General features: G+C 35.0%; 3 protein-coding genes across 4 annotated transcripts; 2 read left to right on the forward strand and 1 right to left on the reverse strand.

The window, feature by feature from the left end:
• The first annotated feature begins 1,110 nt into the window (after positions 1-1,110).
• LOC144843144 (3-hydroxy-3-methylglutaryl-coenzyme A reductase 1-like) lies at positions 1,111-6,447 on the forward strand. Its single transcript, XM_078699868.1, has 6 exons — positions 1,111-1,264; positions 2,881-3,066; positions 3,527-4,272; positions 4,377-4,439; positions 5,739-5,935; positions 6,213-6,447. Exons 2-6 carry the CDS (start codon positions 2,882-2,884, stop codon positions 6,384-6,386), a joined length of 1,365 nt encoding a protein of 454 aa, XP_078555994.1. The 5' UTR covers positions 1,111-1,264; position 2,881; the 3' UTR covers positions 6,387-6,447.
• A 3,141-nt stretch (positions 6,448-9,588) lies between these two features.
• Positions 9,589-16,396, forward strand: LOC144842259 (3-hydroxy-3-methylglutaryl-coenzyme A reductase 1-like). Of its 2 annotated transcripts, none has more exons than XM_078698673.1 (5): positions 9,589-9,627; positions 13,565-14,307; positions 14,555-14,617; positions 14,874-15,070; positions 15,397-16,396. In XM_078698673.1, the coding sequence occupies exons 2-5, from the start codon at positions 13,617-13,619 to the stop codon at positions 15,568-15,570; spliced, it is 1,125 nt and encodes a 374-aa protein (XP_078554799.1). In that variant the 5' UTR covers positions 9,589-9,627; positions 13,565-13,616; the 3' UTR covers positions 15,571-16,396. The 2 variants fall into 2 exon arrangements, with proteins under 2 accessions (XP_078554799.1, XP_078554798.1); XM_078698672.1 differs by lacking the exon at positions 9,589-9,627 and adding an exon at positions 10,952-11,179.
• Positions 16,397-17,523: 1,127 nt separating this feature from the next.
• Positions 17,524-21,193, reverse strand: LOC144842829 (sulfotransferase 1E1-like). The gene is made up of 6 exons (XM_078699378.1): positions 21,113-21,193; positions 20,742-20,974; positions 19,653-19,791; positions 18,813-18,907; positions 18,378-18,552; positions 17,524-17,970 (listed from the first exon to the last, which is right to left on the reverse strand). Exons 1-6 carry the CDS (start codon positions 21,168-21,170, stop codon positions 17,843-17,845), a joined length of 828 nt encoding a protein of 275 aa, XP_078555504.1. The 5' UTR covers positions 21,171-21,193; the 3' UTR covers positions 17,524-17,842.
• Between the last annotated feature and the right edge of the window lie 2,789 nt (positions 21,194-23,982).

The following is a 23,982-nucleotide window of genomic DNA, read 5'->3' on the forward strand; positions in this document are numbered from 1 at the left end:
CGAGTAAGTTCGGTTTGTTGACGTTATTCATAGTAGTTTTGTGATTCAATTGAATAGCAAACATACTTCGGTACTAACTACAATGAGGCTCATCAATACTGTGTTTAATTTAAAGAATATTAGATTTTGATTTGCAGAAAATATTGATTATTGGAAAATAATGAATCATTCTTGAATAAAGGATCATTCGTTGATTACTAAACTGTTCCAGTCAATAATATCAATCACGTACAATTTGATGAAATTTGTAATAATAATTAATAACATAATTGCTGAAAGTGTCAAGCATGGTTCCCACTAAGACACAACGCAGTGACGTAAGCGCACCGCGAGTAATTTGACCAATCACGACGCGATCCGAACTGTCGCGCGCATGTGATTGGAAAACTAACTGTGCTACGTCATTGCGTAGTGGGAAACCAAATAGGAGCCAAAGATCAGAGGGAAGAAGATTACGGTACGGTCACTCGCGCATTTTCTGACCTGATCAAATATTGGCCAAACATTATTTTAACAACGCATGATTGAATATGATTATAATTTGACGGTGTCAAATTACGTAACGTAGAAATAAAATAAGTAAACAAATACACTAGAAGTACACGTACAATTCTTAACATGTCATAAAAACGTACAGTATGTAAGCAGGGGCCTTGTTGAGTCGTGAAATGTGCAAAGAAGTAACGTAGAAAAGTGTAGAATTCGTTCATAATGTACATTCCATTCCTTTCCATATAACAATTTAAATTGAAACTTAGCAAAAGTATAATTTATATCATGCGCTAACTTTCTGTGGAAAAAAAACGGCATGTTTTACATAAAGTTACGCGCGCACAGTACATATAACGTCAAAACTGATCATTTTTACATTAATGGACTGTGGATTTTTACAGATTTGCACAGTACATTTGAGGGTGCCATGTTTGCACAAATGTGGTTGTTGTTTGCACATTTGAGGGCAAAATGTTTGCACAATGTGACGTTGCACATTTCACGGCTCAACAGATATTCCCATAATTCACTTCCGCCGAAACATTATTGCGTAACAACATCATCAACTTGACTAAAACATTCGATTCAAAAGTGCGTGCGCATGTCGTTTGTCGATATAGACTATCGTATGAGTAGTGAAAGCAAATAATATGTATGTATATAGCTCACTTTCATCGCCTTTCTTATCAGGGCTAGACTACATTGAAAGCTTTAAAAACACAATTGTTAATCTGCAGGACTGAACCGAAACGTATTGTACTAATCTCATCAGGTATGTATGCATACGTTGTTATATACTACCGTAAACTTATATAGCATATTTGCCAAATTTTTCTACATAAAGCATGGTTCCCACTAGGACGCAACGCAAGGACGTAGACGCAACGCAAGTGAGTTGACCAATCACACGTAACTGTTCGAATAATCTATCGCTTGTGATTGATCAAATCACTTTGCGTTGCGTTACGTCCTTACGTTGTGGGAACCAAACTTGAAAAGAGGTGGAGTGCAATTAAAATAAGATTGACATTTTTGCTTGTTTGAAAAATGCAAGTAAGTTCAAATTATTACCTTTTATTGCATTCTCACAAAAAAATATTTTTATTTATTTCAGTACACAAGTTAACCTTTTAGTATTTAATTGTTAATAAAAGTAAGAATAAGTTTGTTTTGGTACAAACACGGGTTTGATTGATACAATAGGCCTATTTTGCACCGTTTTATACAAGATAAAATAAATGTTTACTTGTCGATATGAAAACGGTTTTCGTTTTCGGCTGTTGATAGCCTAAATGGTCTTCGCCACAGGCATTCCCGGATGTTCTCCCGCCAGAACTATTTATATTGTTCAGCTACCAATACATAGTTGTAATATAAGAAAGTTCGTTTGTAATTCTTTATTTATCAATTGAAATCTTATATATTAATTGATACTGTCTAAAGCCCAAGTAGGCCCTGTAAGTTGTAAGATGAGACACGGACAGTGCGAGTCCGTGAACAAAATTCACCCCAACCGATATTCGATCAAGTAGCTTGATTTAAATACGGCCAACAATAATGTCACTCGTGGTACTGTCAGGTTGGATATCATTCTTAAATTCTTTCATTTATTGATTTAATATTTTGATTTTGCTGTCAGAATTTACAAATGGTAAAATATTGCTTAATATTCTAAATTTATATACAGTTCATTAAAATACAACGCAAATATCAGAAAAAAGTACTACGGATACTACGTACAAGATAAAAAAAAAGAAAAAAAAAAGGGTCACCAAAAATATCGTCGTTATTAATTAAAAATTAGATCGAAAAAAAAATTGTAATTTAAAACAAAACATAGTCAAATTGTTTGGTTAAAGTTTATTTTGTCTTTTTAGAATTGAATGAATTTTGTTTTACGGAAGTGATTAAATTAATTTCCTATACAAAGTGTTTTTCAATCTTCGCTTTTCATGTCATCTTCATTAAGTTAGTTTGTTGACATCTCAGCTATTAGTTAAGTCATCTACAAATTTCCATCTATTTGAAGTAGAAAGAGTGGAATCGTTTACCATAACTCGATATTTACCAACGATCCTCAGAAATAATTATATAACAGCTTGTGCCTCCTTTGTTTATATTTCTTTTATTGCCGTTATTGTCTGTTTTATATTCTCAATTCTGAGAAGAAGTACTCTCACTTGCGCTGATGAAGGTTTTGCCCGAAAGCTCTGCAAATTTGGCTGTTTTACTTTATCGTTTTTATTGAGTTTTTTGCTTATTTTATTTTGTATCAGCATTGGAGATCCAGCCACTGATAACCACAACATTGTAATTCTTCAGTAATTTGCCTTTGGATTCATATAAGACATTTTTATATAAATAAATGATTTTTTCCCCCTAAAACAGAATGGCAAGTTTCATTAGTTTGAGGAAGGTTGTTTCGTGTCAACTTAGCAGAAGATGTTTGTCTACGTCGACCCTTCTGAGACAGAGTAGCAATGGGCACTCTTATGGCGGTCTCTGCGATGGAACGTCACAAAATAGATACCAACACAAACAGAAGCTTGACGACAATCGCGTGAGATACCAATCGTAAGTTGTAGCATTTACAATTTATATTAAAAAGTATACTGTTTTAGGCTCTGTCTACACTGTCAAACTTATGTGACAACAAAAATGTGATGTGTCCATATGTGGACATGATAATGTCATATTACTACAATATTATTTGGACACATCACACATTTTTTTTCTCATAAATGTTGATAGTGTAGACCGAGCTTTAAGCATATGTACCATTCGTTAGACTTAGATAAATGGAAAGATAATTGCTTTTATGAGCTCTTGGTTCGATTAGTTAAACCTTAAAGTAGGCCTACATGTGTGCAGACTGTATTTTCTAATATTATAATAGTACAATTGTTCAAGCTTCGCCGTCCGACGTACTATAATTAAAACAAGTCTTTTTAACAGTGTGGCATTTTCTATTTTGTTTGTATCATGTTGTTGACTTTTAAGACTTTTAGGCCTATGTATCTTTCGTTCATTCTAGAAATAAGCCAAAATCAGCTGACGATACGATGAGCGTCTCAATGTCAAACCGTCAGAGGTATATTCACAATAATGTACTGGAAACTATAGACCTATCACCTTTGGACGATATACACAAAGATGGTGTGTTCACACGCAACATTGAGAACTACATTGGTACCGTGAAGATCCCAATCGGGATGGTGAACGTCGACGTAAATGGTATGTACGCCAAGGGATCTTTCTCTGTCCCCATGGCTACAACTGAAGCTGCATTAGTAGCTTCTTATTCCAGAGGCTGCAAATTGGTTTCTTTCTCCGGCGGAATCAACACCGTTGTCGTGGAGAAAACCGTTCAGCGAGCGCCAGAATTCCTATTCGCTAACATTTCGGACGCAAACATATTTTACCGGTGGTTTAATAGGCCAGAAATGTTTGATAGAATTAAAAAGGCTGCGGAGACTACGACCAATTATGGAAAACTCAAGAAGACCGCAGCTACCTTACACGGTAATAAAGTACTTACTAAGTTTGTGTACGAAACTGGTAACGCATCCGGACAAAATATTAGCACATTTGCTACTAATGTTGCTATTACGGAGCTCCTACAAGACTCTCCTATTCAACCGCAGAAATGGTGGCTGGATGCCGGCGGCTCGCAAGATAAGAAAGCGTCGAGTGGCCTTTTCAACAACTCCAGAGGTGTCTACGTCACTGGTGAAGTTATCTGCCCTAAAGATGCTGTTGAAAAGATTTTGAAAACAACAGGTACTTATTTTAACCATCTTAATTTATTATTATAAATTTATTATTTTAAACTAATTTTTAAAAGCAACTTTACTATATTATATTATTTTATTTATTTATTACAGTTGATAATTTGAATGAAATCAACGAATCAGTGACGATTAGTCAGTATATGCAAGGAGTGACCGGTAAGTTGTCTCGTGTCAATTAATAACTGTATCTTTGCTTTCCATTGCGCCCCGTCACACGCATGTCACGCTTTTCTACGAGGAGCAAACGACGAGTAACTATATAATTTTACATGAAACATATACACGGAGTAGTACTGTTATCTATGGGATAAAAAAGGATTTTTACCGGTACGGTGTTATCGGAAAAGGCCCGACGTGGTTTATAACAAGTATTGTAACCTATACAATACTGTACTTTGTATTACATTTTTTCTTAAAGCTCTGTCTCCTACACTATCAAACTTTATGTGACAAAAATAAATGTGATGTGCCATACCACTATCATATTTGGGTATATCACCACCATATTTGGACACATCACACTTTTTTGTCAAACTAGTTTGAAAGTGTAGACAGAGATTAAGTCTACGACGTCACCACCTAATAATGTTATCACTTAGTAATGTTACCGCCACAATCTGTCGGAACATTCTGTTTGATTAGAGTATCATTTATAAAAATACACATTTTCGTCTAGCCTGTTCAAATAAATGATTATGATAACAATAGAAAACAAATATGTGGCTTTGTCTAACGTACTATTTTTAGATATAGATTAACCGTGACATTGCAAATGAGCTTTTATTACCGTTATGAATAAACGCCCTTTAAAAACGGCAAATTGATAATGAGCGCGTTCAAACTAAAGCTCTGTCTACACTAACAAACTTTATGTGACAACAAATATGATGTGCCCATATATAGACAATATAGTGTCATATCACTACCATATTTGGGCACATCACACTTTTTTCAAACTAGTTTGATAGTTTAGAAAGAGCTTTATGACCCAAGTCTGTATTTATTGTCTTTTTTATGTTAGTCCACTTAGTCTGAATAATACGAACTCACAGTGTATTATACGTATGAAACGCCCTATATGCCACAATACTTTTTACTAATTTCGGTCTAGAACCTAGACTAGTTCAAACTATACAGTACTGTATAATAATTGATATATACTGCGTTCTTACGCGCATGTGCAGTGAGTACTGCTTTAGTTGCGCCAATATTAAAGTATGAGACTTGGGTTTTTTTCATAATGTATCAAACAAATTAATGCAATTAATATTCAATTAAAATTCAATAAATGTAAACAAATTATAATATAGTAGTAATATAATAATTATTAAAATACCACCCTCACCTTCAACCTTAAAGTCATCCTCACATTCATTGTAATGCCTGGCTAAACCACAGAGAGTGTATTAGAGTGATAATTACAATGTTGTATATATTTTTTTCTTCATAACGTAGGATTAACTTGTCACGCCGCTAATGCATTGACCGCCATTTTTATCGCGTGTGGACAAGATGTTGCTTGCGTCGTCGAATCTCATGTTGGCGTCACAGAGATGCGCAAGACACCAGAGGGTGACCTTAGGGTACGCTTAACCATACCGTCAATGATGATTGGAACCGTTGGAGGCGGTACAGATCTACCCTCTCAAAACGTAAGTTTTTTAAATTAGATAATGTAGCCTAATTTTACAATTGTTGTATATCATACAAGTTTGCTTCCTATTAAGACGTAAGGTCGCCGTATACTATATAATTTGACCAATCACGATGCGATAGATCGTCCGAACTGTCGCTTTTGATTGGTCAACTAACATACGTTGCGCCTGTATGTCGTTGCGTTGCGTCCAAGTAGAAACCAAGTATAAACGACAATTTCATGAAAATTTGACAGAACATTTTGTTTACCGTCTAGCTTTTCTTGTATTTTAGACGTGTCTTAGTATGATACAACTGCCAGAAGAGAACAGTCGAGATGCTTTAGCTGAGGTAATAATGGGCGTGCTTGTGGGCGGAGAACTCTCTCTCAGCGCCGCAATGATGGCGCATCATTTTTCAGCTGCTCATAAAAAATTCGCCAGAAGTGGAGCCACGAAACGGGTTTAAAAAGTGTTTGGAATAGAATATAATGCTATAATTAAAGCACATATTATGTATTATGACAATGTGTGTTTCTGATGTTTGAACTTAGACATGAAACCATAAACAAATACGTGTTTACTATTAAGTGTATTAAAATCATATTAGTTAATTAATATACTTGTACAAACGGCACAGGTACCCACAATTATTTCACGAAAAAAGTTAATTTGGGATCCAAGTTAATATCGTTAAAATATTATTATATGAAGTGCAGAATCCAGCACTATTCTGCTGCAGTAAGTTCACTTTTTAATTGTTTAATTGTATTTATGTGGTTTTTGATTGATCAAAATGATCGGAGAAGGAAACATTCTTGCAATGCAAGCGTTGGTTCTACTTCGTGATTGGTTAAAACTTGCAAAGTGGTCGTATTGCAGTACGTTTTGTTTCTGTTCTGTGATTGGTTGAAAGTTGTACACGTTGGCTCGTCCCACTTCAATAAGTTTATGGTTCTGCTTTGTGATTGGTTAAAACGTTCTGAGAGGGCGACAAACAAACATTGAGCTACTTCACAAAACCCTGGCACACAGCAGAATAACAATAATTTGAAATAATAGTAAATAAGTTTGACCGATAGTACAATGTTTTGCGGTTTGTTATATACATATTGTATATACCACACGTTAGATAACTTTGGGTAAAGTAAACTATTGTGTAAATATATACATCAATCGCCTTAATTTAATTTCTAACAAAAAATGTGATGCATAAATTAACTATACATTGTATGTTACCTGCAAAAACATTATGGATGGATTGACTTAAGAAGATATACTTAAAACGTTTAACTTATTGTTTAGAATTGAGAAAGTAGCGCCCCCACCCGATTAAATATTATATTTAAGCAGTAGTATTAAACGTATGTAAAGTAACTGTATATGCATTAAGATTATTATAAGAATAATCAACCGTTATATTGGAAATATACGCAACTCTTATCATTTGAATACGCGCATGCGCGAAGAACCAAGCACAATTTTGTAGTTTTTGTAAATAATATTGTACGTCATTGCACTTAAAATATAATTACCGTTAATGCGGATTTAGATACAGTATATTATGTAATATTTAGTATGTATTTTATTCAATAAGGGAAGATGATGAATAAAACTAATTATTACAAAAGAAATGAATTCGTTGTTAAATTTGTCAATTATCGATGTGTAACTCTTCTCCGCTCCGCTCGATGTGTGGGCTTGGTGTATCATAAAAAAATAAAGAGCATTATTATAAGACGATATTTTCTAGTACCTTTGGGCCGGTCTGCACCCCTCTTTATTCCCTCAGTCACCCCTCTTTTCCCCCCTCAGTCACCCTCTTTTCCCCCTCAGTCATTCCTCTTTTTCCCACTCAGTCACCCTCTTTTTTCCCCTCAGTCACCCCTCTTTTTTCCCTCATTCACCCCTCTTTTTCCCCTTAGTCACCCCTCTTCCCCCACCCCCCTCAGTCACCCCTCTTTCTTTCCCATCAAACCCCGCCCACCCACCCCATAATTCCTTCACCCAACTTCTTTGAATTTAATACATATTAAGGTCACCGAGGAATGTACCGTACTCATCCATATATATATAGTCTTTACTTATGTTTTTATATTGTTATTCGAATTAGTTAGCATTTTGGTAAACATATTTTTCAATATTTAATGTTGATGCAAAGATTTTGTCGGCCTTTGAATATTAAACAATTTTCAACTATGTGAACTTTATCTGGTACCATTTACAGGTCCTGTTTGATTGGATTATTAATGACAGATAATGTTTACTTGGCCAAGTCCTAAACAAACATTAGCGCATTGTTGAATTAGATATAATTATGATAATGTATTGTGAAAGTAACATTATATATAGCTCTTAGGTGTTATTTTTAGACAACGGTTCGTGATACATACTATTACCATTCGTTATAGGCGTGTACAAGATTCACACTTTGGACTATCATCAAAGTCATGTTATGGACCTATATTTATGCATTGTATGTATACAGATCCCACTAAAAATAATAATAATAATTAGAAAAAACCATTAACAAACACAAATATTAACGCATTTGAATAACCACTGGTATCGTTTTTTATGTAGTAGGCCTGTTTAGTAAAGTTACTATTTTAAGTTTTTTTTTCGATCTATCGATCCTCATTACTAAACTTCGAAAGAAATAATTCCTTTAATTTCTTTCCATTAAACTATAGCTCAAGTACACGTATGGTACGCAATGTGTGCCTTTGTGTTTATATTTTTATCAAGAAGAACTTGGACTGGGTGCAACAGTATTGTTCTATTTTAAAATCAGGTGACAAAAATCACCAGTTCGATCTATCGAGCCGATCATTATTACTGAACTTCGAAACTTCCGAATAGACCTATAAAAATACTATCTATCAAGAGGTTTGATAACTGTACTAAAATATCCTTTGAATATCGACATAATTGATTATCAGCACTGACTTATCAGTATAAATTGGTACAATGTTCTAAAAATACATTGCTTGCAAAACAGTGCAAACACATCAACAATCGTAACTCTAAATTTAGAAACATCGAATGCTAAAATTATAATATGTTTCTAATTTTAGACCGAAACAAAAATGTTTACAGAAGATAAAATGGGCGTATGGATTAATGGAGATATTAATGTGTAATGTATCTAAATGTGCTAATTCTGTACTTTGAACAACTGAAACTCTTAGAAACATCGAATGCTAAAATTAAAATGTGTTTCTAATTTTAGACTGAAACCAAAATGTTTTTTTTTTCATTCAGGACATTATTTGATGCTGAATGGTATTGGAAGTGGTCAACTAGCTCTCTCGACGTTGTAAAGAATGTCTACCCACTAATTGATGGTAACTAAATTGATTTGATTTTGATTGATTGATTGATTCTTTTATTTTTCACACAACATTCATAAAATACCTTTTCCCACACCTAGAGTGTGTGCTCTTTACGCATAAGTAATGGTAAAAATCTATATAGTATTAGTTTTCTTTTCATTCGAGAAATTATCTTAAAAGCAGATATATTGTTTCTTCCATCAATTAAAACAGCCATATATAATTGAACCACAACTTTGGACATTTGCCAAGTGGATATTTGATGCTGAATTCCTATTGGTTGGTTCTGCACCTGTTGTTGATAATATGCTAATTAGGGTAATTACAGAAATCAGAAATCATCGTATGATTAGCGAAATGACTCAAAGAGATGTGGTAAGCGTATCTTAAGTTATAAATAGACACGTATAGATGTTATTAGATAATACATAATCAATAAGATTATTATGTTTTATTATTTCAAATATTATAGATTATAGAAAGGTCGTTGGCCGATGAATGAACTGTTTGCTTGCTCTTACTTACAATATTATTGATGGCCGATCCTCATAGATACAGTAGGCATTTGTGCAATACAATCAAAGAATTACAACACACTATATAGGAGTTTGAATTAAACTTTCCGCTTTTGCATTTGTTGTATACTAAGATGATAGGCAATGCTTGTATAAAAATAATAAACAATGATGTTAGATCAGAAAAAAAACTCTTTCTGAAGAATTTAATGAGAACATGTCTAACTAGAAAGCCACTCCGAGAGTGCATACCTCCGCCTACTGTAACATTCTTCTACATATTATTTAGTCTCCGGAAAAATTGTGTGTGTCTTAATGCTGTGTGTGATTTAGGCTAATTTGTAATGGTTAGGTAACCAGCCTTTCAACTAACAATAGCTTCAGCTGACTAAAAATAGAACAGCAACGCGACAGACAAACGAGTGAATTTGAAAAGAAATAGGTTTTTTAAAACTCTTGCACAAAAATGAAGTTTTTGGACACTTGAAAATTGGCCAAGTATGTTGATCTGTTGACAAGTAGTTCTCGAGAAAATGCAATTTTGAAAATTCTGTCTTTTAACACTGGTAGGTCTGAAATTAATTCTAAAAAGTGGTCCAGAATTGGGACCGTGGTCCGGATTTTCACCAAAATTGGACAGTGTCGTCCTTACAACAGACGACATGTATGGTTGTAATTTGTCATTCGAATCAAAATTGTGAGCGCTAGAGTGATGACAAACAAACAAACACACGTAAAACGGACAGATCAACATACTTGGCCAATTTTCAATTTGGCCAAGTAACAAACAAACACACAAACCGAACAGATCAAAATACTTGGCCAATTTTCAATTTGGCCAAGTAACAAACACACGCGATCGATTACATATACCTCCTTGGCGGAGGTAAATTACAACAGAATAATATCTTAATAGAAATTAGAACATGTTTAGGACCTTTAGATCTGAGAATTAGTTGCCCCGGAGGTAGTTGCCCGGAGGGTAGTTGGTTGTGTAATTGTCCAGGGGGGTTGTCCGATAACTTAAAAGATGCGGTTAAATAAATAAATAATAAATTTACATGAAACACCAGTAACTGTAGATAATGCTACCTTATCGGTCATTGACTGCGCATGCTCCGTTACTTCACAATATATAAAACCCTTTCGATACGTGATACGAATATCATTCAGCGTTACCAATTATTACGAAACCCGCGCTGTAAAAACTGGTCTAAGGATAACTGCTTGACAATGTTGAAGTTAAGAATTTTGAGCAGAACAGCTACTAATGCTAATTCGTTTGGTCGGTATTTTTCTACGAGCGTTTTAAAACAGAGCAGCGCAGGCGATGATGCTGACTTTAACGCACGAAAATCATTTCATAAAGTGTCGAACAAAGCCAGCCCTGACATCCAAGTTAGAAACCAATCGTAAGTACTAAAATCATATGTTAGCATTTATTTGAAAGAGAGAGAGAAATTATTTGTTCGTCATTTCATTATAAAAACAAGATTTTACGATAGAGTTTACGATTTTTCTTTTTCTGCTTGTAAGTTGATTAATATGGATGATATTTTCGAAATAAAAAGAAATTGAATTGAATTGATAGAATACAAGGGGGTCTGTGATTTCTTGAAAAGGGAGAACGGATGATGGGCGCCTCTCCCAGATCCGCGCCTGCTGCAGCTGTATGTAGTTTTATATTATCCTAACTGCACGTTGAGTATATATCTTAAAGCTCTGTCTACACTATCAAACGTTATGTGACAAAAAATGTGCTCATATAAGGACATGATGATGTCATATCACTACTATTTTGGGCATATCACTACCATATTTGTCCGTCACCTCACATTAGGAATTTTTATAGACCTCTCCAAGGCTTTCGATACAATTGATCACAATATACTCTTATTCAAATTATCTCACTATGGAATCCGTGGCCCTGCTTTAAATCTCTTCAAAAGTTACCTCTCTAATCGTGTCCAATGCACAAAATTCTCCAATTCAATCTCTAATTTCAATCATGTAACTTGTGGTGTTCCCCAAGGCTCCTTACTCGGTCCCCTTTTATTTATTCTGTACATTAACGATATCTATCTTTCTTCCCCATTACTTGATTTTTACCTATACGCTGACGACACAACTGTCACTTATTCTCACCCTGAAATCCAAACTCTGTTTAATACTACCAACTCCCACCTAGAGATGTTGTCCCAATACTTTGCTGCTAATAAACTTTCTATAAACCATAAAAAATGTAACTTCATCCTGTTTGGGACCCCCCAGAAGTTAAAAAATGTTGACCCATCACTATACAATATTACCATTGAAAATATAAACATCCCCTCTGTTCAATCAGCAAAATTCTTAGGTGTCCATCTTGACTCTGGCCTGACGTGGAAAACACACATTAGTGTAACTGAAAACAAAATTTCCAAAAGCCTTGGTATTATTTTTCGTTTGTCTTCATATTTACCCCCTAATATCCTACGCATCCTGTATTGCTCTATGATTCTTCCCTATTTGAGTTATTGTAATATTGTTTGGTGCAACACATACCCTACAAACCTTAATAAATTGCATACCCTCCAAAAGAAGGCTATCAGAATTATATCTGGCGCGCCTCCGCTTTCCCATTCCTCTCATTTATTTTCAAATCTTAATCTCATCAAACTTAATGATATCAACTTAATTCAACAAACCATTTTTGTCTACTCTGCCTTAAACAACATCCTTCCTCACCATCTTTGTTATATATTTACTTCCAATTCCTTCTATCATTCCCATCACACACGTACTAAAAATAAATTATCTATACCCTCCCATAGAACAAATTTTTTCCAACATAACATTCGATACTCTGGACCCACCCTATGGAACAACCTACCACCCTCCATTTTAAAATCTGCTTCCCCTAAGATGCTTCTCTCAAAATTAAAAAAATACACCTTTTCACTTATTAAATATTTATTAATCGGTCATGTCTCGATCTGCAGTACCAACAGATTTTTTTTTTTTCGGTTATTCATATTTTAGATTATGAAATTTATTATGATTTTATTCAATGCATTTCTTTTCTTTTTTATTTGTGTTAAGGCTCGCCCAACACAAGATGTTACAAACATCTTTCTGGGCTTTTGCCTTCATTTTCTGATACACTTTTATAATTCTGTACAATCCTGTTTCTTGTTTTCCTACTGTATGTATTCAGATTTTGTAAATAAATGTCTATTGAATTGAATTGAATTGAATTGATTTGTGCATATCAATACCATATTTGTGCATATCACTGCCATATTTGGGCACATCACACTAGTTTGATAGTGTAGACAGAGCCTCGGTAACTATAATCATGACACTGCAAGTTGTATATTCAAGTTATACTAATAAAGCACAAACTAGTTTGATAGTGTATAGTAGACAGAGCTTTAGAGCATTAACGTTAGAGTTACCATGTTGTTTACTACTAGTCAATATAATAATTAAGTATATAATAATGTTGATAATTAGTTATATTTCACTATATTCTACCTACACATTTGTTTGTATTGTTATAGTATGGATGAACTACTTTGTTTGTGTGCCACCGATGTAAAGGTTTAATTCCCAATAAATTGATTGATTGATATCTACTTTTCTATGTAATTTATCTTTTTAGTTAGGCCTAAACATGTTTTAAGAAGCTACTTACATTGCACAAGTATTTTTGATACTCAGTATGAAAATAGAGTATTTTAATATTTGTTATGGTGAAATACCGTAAAGCTATCATAGCTATATTATACTTTAAAACAACTTTTTACTTTTTCTAGAAACCAGGCTGAGTCAGCAACTGCTACTAGTGTGTCACTTAACAATAGAAACATGTATATCAACCAAAACGCGTTGCGAAATGTTGACCTATCACCGTTGGACGATATGTACAATGATGACACGTACACACGCAGCGTGGAAAAGTACATCGGAACTGTTAAAGTCCCAGTTGGGATGGTGAACGTCGACGTAAATGGCATATACGCTAAGGGATCTTTCTCTGTCCCTATGGCTACAACGGAAGCTGCGTTAGTGGCATCCTACTCAAGGGGCTGCAAGCTTATCAGCGCATGTGGAGGAGTCAACACAGCAGTTATCGGACAGACAATACAGAGAGTTCCAGAGTTCATATTTCGCAACCTACCCGACGCGTACACTTTCTTACAGTGGTTTGATCGCCCCGAAGTCTTCAACGCTTTGAAATTGGCTGCCGAAAGTACAACAAACCACGGCAAACTTATTAAGATAGTACCCAACTTACATGGTAATAAGGTTCATGTGAAGTTTTTGTATGAAACTGGAAACGCATCTGGCCAGAATATCAGTACATTCGCTACCAATGCAGCTATTATGAATGTTCTTCCCGAATGCCCTATTCAACCAGAACGGTGGATGCTGGAAGCAGGCGGTTCGCAAGACAAGAAGGCTTCAATCGGGTTTTACAACAATTCTAGAGGAGTGTATGTCACTGGTGAGATGGTGTGCCCAAAAGAACTTGTTGAAAGTATTCTAAGAACGTCAGGTAAGTTTAGCCAAACTGTAAACAACCACCTATCCATTTTCCCATTTTCGCAGGTAACCTTCAAATCTAAGATTAAATTCAGTAGCCTAAGTACCTCCAAATCTAAGGTGAAATTCAGTAGCCTAAGTTGAATCAGTATGGAAAGAGACTATAAAATCCCTGTTGGCTGAAATTACTTTCTCTTCTCAGAAATGCGTTAATAAAGATAAGGATAATAATGTTTAATGTTCTGAATTTATCTTGGCAGTTGATAACATGAATGATGCCAATGAGTCGACACTGATGAGCTCATACATGCAAGGAGTAACAGGTACGTCACGTGAATGTTACGTAATAATGATCTTTGTAATGTTGGAATAAAAGTAGACCGACATTTCAAATTCCCTTCATACTTAAGTTTATTTCAATACGTGCTTTGTACACAGCTTTGATAAAACTGCGCAAAGCTTGTTCGTCAAAGTTTTTTATTTTTTCATTGTAATGCTAAGAATTGAAGGATCTTGTTTAAAATGGTGATATATTTGTAGAATTTGAGTGATTTATTATTGTATTGTATTATACTTCAGGATTGACATACCATTCATCCAATGCCCTGGCCGCCATCTTCATCGCATGCGGACAGGACCCTGCCTGCGTCGCCGAAAGTCATGTTGGCGTGGAAGAGATGCGTAAAACACCAGAAGGTGATCTAAGACTTCGCATAACGATGCCATCCCTAATGGTGGGAACAGTTGGAGGGGGAACATCCCTGCCTTCACAAAGGGTAGGTTTTATAATTTATTTTCTCCACAACTCAACTGTCAATGAGCTCTTGTTACGGACCTCATTTAGTTTAAACAACAAGTCCTGAAGTAGTAGCCATCCCTCTGTCTCGACCGACAATGGTGTACGCCTCGGTTGGTCCTCCTCAGTGTTGTTGTGAACATACATCATCTGGGGTGGCTCATCAGCCCAATCACCTTAAAGAAAAACGCTTGTTTCACGACACTCGTTCTGTTTTACCACTGAAAAAAAGTATTATATTTTATAGAACAGTAGAAATTTTAAACCTGGAGTCACCCTTTAACATAATGAATTTGTATATTACAGACTTGTCTTGACATTGTACAACTTCCAGAAGAGAAAAGTCGACTTGCTTTTGCTGAAGTTATATTGGGCGTTATATTGGGAGGAGAACTGTCAATTGCGGGCGCTATGACTGCGCATCATTTCTCATCAGCCCATCACAGTTTAGCTCGAAAAGGAAACGGAGTAAGAAAGTAAAAGAAAGTAAAACTTTGAATAATTGGTCGAGGGATTCGTCAGTTAGAAACAATATTTTACTCACGGCGTGTTAAAAAAAGTAACAATATGGTGTTTGAAATCGTCGTGTGGTGGTTTACTTTATTGAGTATTACCAACGCCTCTAAATGAGGACCATTTTACTATATTACCCTCGTAATATAATATAAATATTCGTGTTTCGTCGGTACGGTAAAAGGGGGTCATGGCTCAGAGGGTTAGTGTGGTTATATATCGGCTGTCATTGTGATATTTAAAATCAGCATGACGTTTTATGATTGTACAAAACGTGTCCTCATCCTTTTTTAGCCTACACTTTCAGACCTCCCAAAAAAGGTTTTTTGTACGCATGTCCAAACTATTGAGGTCACTATAACATTTTTAAATTATAACTAACAATAGAGGGCGCTATTAAAAATATAAAAGTACTGGATATTGCATTACAGATCAGAACGTTTTGTTTTGGTCTCTGTAGATAGTAGATAATATACCGAAGTTGCTTTCAAAGTTCCCTATGTTGTGTATTGCTGCACTGTGTAATTAAAAAAACCCAGTGTTTTCATCTTTTTTGTCAACATTACCTAATGTTAAACATTGTATATACTGTATAATTCGAATGTCATTTTTTACATATTATATAAGAATTGATCCTGTAAATAATAGTTCAATATTTCGTTAAACGATGTACATATATTATTTGTAGATTAAGTTGAGGGTCTAGTATACATATAAAGGTAGATATACCACCTACAATAGAACATTACTGTATGATGATGATCTTGTATAACAATCGTCTGACAAATAAAGCATGTTAAACCTTATTGCGCATGTGTGTTTCTTTTATTTGTTTTGTCTCGTAAACAAAATTCGTAAAAAAAAAAGTTGGGTTGAAGTGGGAAGGGGAGTATTTCTGCAGATGAAATCACACCCATCATGGTTAAGTTTTGTAATCACGTAATAATAAATGCATGGTATAATTATTACTACTAAAATAGTAGGGACTTTACGAAACACGACGGTTAGGGGAGGACGACGAATATCGTGTTCGCTAGAGCGTAAAATCACATACAGTCAACAGCCGTTTTATTAGTTACGCACCCTTGCGCGAAGACGACGACAACCGACAGTATCTCTCTTCCTCCCTTGTCTCGCGGCATGGGGCCCTTCTGAATCGCTTGGCTCTGGTGGAACAGCATAGGCCTAGCCTTCCTAGCTAGGAGCCTCGCATTCAAACGCCGCGCAGAATGTTTTGCTTTTAACATAGCCATTTTAACCCAATAACAAGGTTATATCGTTAAACAATTAAATTAGAAGTTCAAATATTATTTAGAGTTTTAAAATTTCCACGTTTAAGTGTAATTTGAACTGTATATTTAAGTACATTATTTCTATTCGTTCTCCGTAAACGGGAAAATGGCAACTTTATTTTCCTCCTCCTCCTAAGCTCCGCCCACTTTGTTAAAGCTCGTGCATAAAATATTGTTCATGACGTCCTGTGGCTTCCCCGTCGTGTTTCGTAAAGTCCCTAGTGTTAATATGTGGTGGCGGTATTGCTTTGTGATGAAATGTTCTGTTGGTCAGAGGTTAATAACTTTTGTTAGACAGTTGAGGGCATAATTGTTATGTGTATATTATGTTTTGTCTACTTTTCTCAATCCTTTCAGCATACATAACACAGTATAGTCTGGGTTCCAGACGGAGTTTTGACTTAATATTAGTAAAATGATAAATATTTTGGCACATATGGCGTTTCATACGTATACTACTACCCTCGATAACTACAGGCGAAATTAGTCTAAACACAGTCATACAAAATGTATCGTCTATTTTCTTTATTACATTTTAACCACAGGGGTATGTTTCGTAAGAAGGATCACAGTTTAAAAATACTAATGTTTATTTATCAAAAAATCAAATCTTGGTAGCCTATGAAATTAGATTTTCGGATAGCATTTTATAGATTAGTTGAAAGTATTAAACAGCTTTCACGTTTTACCGTGGTGGGACCAGGTGCAAAGCCGGATCACCTATGTCAAATACATTAGTTTTATGCCTATATTTGAGTCAATATTTTTAGATTAACATTGTTGGACCAAAATCATTTACAATCAGTCGTATCATTTGGTCAATGACTATACTAACTCAGTTATTTATGTTTAAAAGTTTTCGTATGAAAATGATAATAACAAATATATTTTAAAAGAGTGTTTTGCTGGAATCACTCGGTTGTTCTTGTTCTTATTACTTGTCAAGTTTATTTTTTTTCTTCGCAAGGCTCGTATTCAAATTCCAGTCCCGTTCCGGTTAACGATTCTCTCAATACAGCATCTATCAGCTTGTTCTGCGCAACTGTAAAATGATTCATCCAATCACCAACGCCACCTGGATGACGAAACAAATGATAAACGTAACCCGTATTAGCCTACTCTCATGTTTTGTGACAAATGACGTGTTTGTCGTCAGAGAATCAAAAGAGAAATATCGAACCCACAACCTCCAGATTTACTAGCTTCTGGTATTCAAATGAATTGGGCCCACACCACACTAGTCTGAGTTCCAGACGGTGTTTCGACTTAATATTAGTAAAAAGATAAATATTTTGGCAAATATGGCGTTTCATACGTATACAACTTGAGTTAAGACAAACATCGAAAAGCCTCGAAATAACTACAGACTTGAGGAAAGTCTAGGCCCACACGTACTTATGGGAGGCAGAAGTAGTAAAGGATCTCGACGTGCGCCTCAGTATTATGTTTAATTCAGACAATTACGTCATGTACTTTACTTACCTTTTCTCATAAACGTAGAAACATTGAGGTCAAAGTCCGTGAGACCTGTGAAGTTGGCCATCGGGTTTTTGCTCATCTTTTTGAAAGTACACTGATCGACTGTCTTCTGGAGGGCTTCTTCTGACAAGGTCTTTCCAAGATGATCGCAGATTTTGATGACGTTTCCTCGAAGATCCTGAATTGGATAGTTAATTTGTTTAGTCATTTATTCATTATGACGGCATAATGCAAACTGTCCCCGCAGTAGGCCTACTGCATTTATTTTCAGATGTCGTTAAATCATTCTTTTCAATCGATATTATTACGCATATTTTAAGAATTCTTTTTTTACGGAATTAGATTTACGTTATTGTTGGTTTCCGAGTTGTTTCGTTACTAAATTATGTTCTATATTATAGTGAATGTACAGTTAATCTACCTAAACCACATACTTACTCGCTTCATATCTTCATATTTGAGAAAAAGAACGTTTTCATCATGACGATGCTGCCACCAACTTGTTACGTGATGAACCCAAGATCCATACGGAGCTGTATGATTAAAAAAAAAAGAAAAAACTACTGGACCATATCTTACAACTTCACACATTTTAATGTCGCTTAACCAAAACCTGTATTCATTTGGCCTGGGTTTCAGAGAAGTTTGCTTCGATTATGGATGCTGGAATATCAACAAGAAGTATCTTGATGTCTTTTGCTTTCTTTAAAACTTTACACAGTTTCCTTTTTGTTCTGCTCTTTTATTCACTTATTATTTTGCTGTGTACAGTCAATTGTTTAGGTTGTGAGATCATACCTAATGGCACACTAAATTACAAAATGCTTATATGTAAATGAGAGATGTATAAATAGAGAGTTTGGGCAAACTCACGTATTCGCATCCGTGTCACAACACGTATACGGACACGATTGAATATAGCCTTTTGGGCAAAATCATTTTATGTACTGTACCCGTTAGAGGGCTAAAGGTATATGAGGTTGGCCTAGCCTATCTAGCCTAGGCCTAGCCAACATTTATTACTTTTTGTCGTTTTCTTGAAACATTTTAATACTAAATTCTGTCTGAATTAAGTTTTGCTGATAAGTGATCTGTGCCACGTTTAACAACTTTATTTTCAAAGAATAAATCTTAAAAGTGTGAAATCCGCACGTCGAAACGCATCGGAATCTCGTATACAGTATTGGTGTCACGCTACACACAATGTGTGACGTAGTATGCGATTATCCATACGTATATACGGAAGTATACGATATGATATGTAGGAGGCGCACTTACATTTCATTGGAATCATCATCTTCAACAGGTAATCCTCCCAACTACTCATTCTGTCGTCATCACTATAAGCTTTGAACATCTTCAAAAAGTGGAACGCTGACACACAGATGTCTTTGTAGTTTCGTGCCACGTATACTGCCTATTATATAGTACATTATAATTGCCTATTATATAGTACGTATATTGCCTATTATTACCTCCGCCAAGGAGGTTATGTTTTCACCCATGTATGTTTGTGTGTGTGTGTCTGTGAACAGCCTGGAGGCCACAGTTTTTATCCGATTCTCACCAAATTTGGCAACAATGATCTATGCCCCAAAAGCTCGGACGAGTTCGAATTTGAGGGGAAAAGGTCATAGGTCAAGGTCACAACTAACAAAAAACTATTTTACTGCCTAGAGACCACAGTTTTTATCCGGTTCTCACCAAACTTAGCCACAATGATCAATGACACATCATATAATTGTGGTTAAATTTTGAAGGGTCAGGGTCAAAGATCAAGGTCCACAAAAAACTAAAAAAAAAAGAAATAAAAAAATAATTTAAAAAAAAACCTCAGTGGGACTTGAACCAGCGATCTCAACTGTGAGAGGCTGGGGGATTCAGGGGGAATTTTATGTAGGGAATTTTACAGTAGGCGGAGGTTTGTACTCTCGGAGTACCCTCTAGTATAGTATATATATTGCCTATTATATAGTACATAAACAATGATTATTTCGAACCATTCTTGTTATTTTCATCATCATCATCAACATCATCGTCGTCGTCGTCGCAGAAAACATCAATGTGACCACCGTTGTTATTATATACTCATCGTCATCATTGCTCCTCCTATGACGTCATCATCAATCCTCATATTACGTCATAATCTATCATTCTATGACGTCATAATATATCCTATGACGTTTTCATCAATCTTCTATGCTCATTGCATCATCTTAATTGTTGTTGTCCACCGCCGCCATCATAATTTATATCACCGTCATCATCATCATCATCATCATCATCGTCTTTTATCATCGTCGTCGTCTTCGTTCTAATAAATTCGTCATTTTCAGTTGCTGCTGTTGTTTTTGGCATTATCATTACCTTTGCTTTTTTATTGTGGAAATCAGCGGGCATCGTATCAAACGCCATATGTGTTTTGATTAGTCTTGGTTTATCACGTGGCATGTTGGCAATCTTTTTTATTAGGATGTTTCCTGGTTTGGCTGTGCTCATTTCAAGATGCGGTACCCGTTCTTCAACGTGAATCGACGTAATCTTCTCAACGTCAGCCTCGTAATAAATCATTGAGACTATCTCCTGTAACCACGTAGTTCCTGTTAATTACAGATTGATTATATACTGTATATCAATATCAATTGTATTTGTTTGCTTTTTTCGATTTCTCCATTTCTTTTTCTCTTCTTTTATTATTCAAGACTAATTTCTTTAAAAAAAAAAGAAGCATTGTTTACCTGATTTTGGAAAGGATATAACGTAAACGTCATCATTACGTACTTCAAACGTTTTCATCGCTTCAAGCGTACCTGCGTGAACAAACCACGGGTATGGAACGCCATCGTAGACATGAAGACCAGACCCGCCCTGGAATTCAATATCAGGATGCTCAATTGACGATTTGATTGAATCCTTAGCTGCTGACATTTTCTAGGAATTATTGTGGTATAATTTTAGATAGACAATGGCAAAACGAAAACACTATACTACACTACACATTATTAAACACATTAGTTTGTAAAGCAATTATTAAACGATATAGGCCTACTTTTCAGAGCACCTTTCACACGTATGCAATTTGGTGTTTATTACCTCCGCCAAGGAGGTTATATGTTTGTCTGAGATAACATCAAAACTAAAGGACGGATCTTTACCTAATTTTAAAAACAGTGAGATATGTGGTCAATGAAGACTCCATTCAATTTTTAGGCAATCTTAACCAGGGTCCCAATTATGGACCGGTTTTTATTATTTTACTAATTTTAAGCCGTACGTTACGTTTTTAAACTACAACTACGGATTTATTCAGCTTAGCTTAGCAGATAGAAGCAGTGGACATTCCAGATAAATTGCTAGGCCTGTTGTTTGTCTTGTTGTTGAGGTCTCTGTGGTTGGTGTCTGACTTGTTCATTTAATTAGTTCAGATAGTATGTATAAGGCTTTGTTAATTCTATTTCTAACAGCTAAGATTATCAATTACACAAGTATGTAGCAGACCAACCTATAATAATAATTGCTTCCGCGAATAAAAAAGAACATACTTTGGCGATTGTAATCGTTTTATAATTCTAAAAGGTAGGATAACTATACTAGACTTGACCCAAGTATTTATTAATGTTTGTTTGTTTTTGGGGTTTTTTTTATGATTTTTCAAAAAAAATTTTTAATTATTTTTTTAAAATGTTAGTCCACCCGTCGGTGTTTCGATTTTTATTTAGTTAAAGTATATAACAAAATATTTATCCTTTTGCGAATAAAAAAAGAACATACTTTGGCAATTGTAATCGTTAAGATTCTAGCCGATTATTTTGATTACGATAACAGTGATGTAGTCCGCTAACATCCGTTCTGTTATTCCCAGCCAAACATCTCGAATTGCGATTTGGAGGCCTAATTTTACGCGGATAGTATATAGACTTTATCTGCATTTTTTCTTATAAACAAACCTATATAGTTATGTCACTAAAAATGTGTTTATATGAAATAGTAACACTAAACATAAAGGCTGTAAGAGCCTAGAAAACATATTTAAGTAAGTTTAAGTTTACCGTACCTGTTGCTTACTGTACACCTTCTGTTCAGAATGGAATATGACGTTGTTTAGTGATACTTTATTGCAAGACGAACCCATGGCCTTATCACCATACCAATAAAATAACCGGTCACCCAAACAACATTTGAATTGTATCGCATGATAAGTGTACTTTACACTTTGTTATTTATATAGTGTGTATAGCAACTATTTTATGTCAAAGATCGTAAAAGAAAAACAAACACATAACAAAGCATATTTGTTTGTTTTTGTACATACTCAACTACTCAACTTTTTAACAATTTTATTGAAAATAGTACATTCAAGGCAATAACAACAGGATGCTGAGCACCGGAGATCAAAGGGGTTATCTGTGACTTCGACACGATCAGTTCCACGCCTCTGAACACTGCGCGGAGAATATGTACATTGAACAGTACTGTTGGTATTTGTCGCAGCCAGACATAAGATCAAAGGACTGTTACTGTTCCTATCCTGGCAAGACGAGCTCAGTGTCCTGTTGTTAGATTGCCTTGGTATAAACTGGAAGGTTTGATGAAAAAAGATTATTTTTAGTGTATACACTTTTTACAAAAATATGATTAGATGGAAACTACAGGGAATTAAGAGATAAGATAATTGTTATTTACATGCTATATGGATTGTTGGGAAGGGGTGAGGAAAATTAAAAACAATATTTTCATTGATTACTATATAATTATTAATGTGTAATTTTTGCTTTAGGAAATGGTATCTGAACCTGATTACGTCTATACTCTTATTTTATGTGTTCTCAGCCTTACTGGGTATATTAGAAATGGCGCCAAAATTGTTTTATAATTCTAAAAGGTAGGACTATACTAGACTTGACTCAAGTATTTTTTAATGTTTGTTTGTTTTTGGGGGTTTTCTATGATTTTTTTTTTTAATTTTTATTTATTTTTTATTATTTTTTTTTAATGTTAGTCCACCCGTCGGCGTTTTGATTTTTATCTAGCTTAAGTATATATGGCAAAATCTTATTATGTGTTCCTTACTTCGTATGTTGAAGGGCGCCAACATTGGTTTATATTCTAACAGGTAGGACAGTTTAAAAAAATCGCGGCCAGTTTAATACTGTTCCTTTACTTCGTACAGTATGTTGAAGGGCGCCCACATTGGTTCAGGAACTGTAAAACTGAATTAACATTCATTTGATATGTCGTTTAATTGCTTTGTAATCAGCATTTTATTGCAAATAAAACTGTGGGTATGACTATGGACACACAGTATGAACGACGGAGATGATTGCAATTAACATAATCTATATTTGATGTTGAATATTCACATTCTTATCTTACTTACAAAGCAGACAACTGACACATATAAGAGCCGCCAATAATGAGCTAAGGAGAATCACATGACATTCGCCAAGACATATACGCGCACTTAGATGTTCATGGACAAAGTCTTTGAGAGTGGAATCTGAGATAATATTCATCTTCATCTGGCTGGATTTGAACCAATGACTCGGGTAGGTAGATCCGAGCATTTGTGTGTTGTACCTCTAAAAGAAACCTATAATTGACAGTATCT

The sequence above is a fragment of the Antedon bifida genome, chromosome 5, assembly GCF_963402885.1.
Source record: "Antedon bifida chromosome 5, ecAntBifi1.1, whole genome shotgun sequence".
Classification (NCBI taxonomy): Eukaryota; Metazoa; Echinodermata; class Crinoidea; order Comatulida; family Antedonidae; genus Antedon; species Antedon bifida.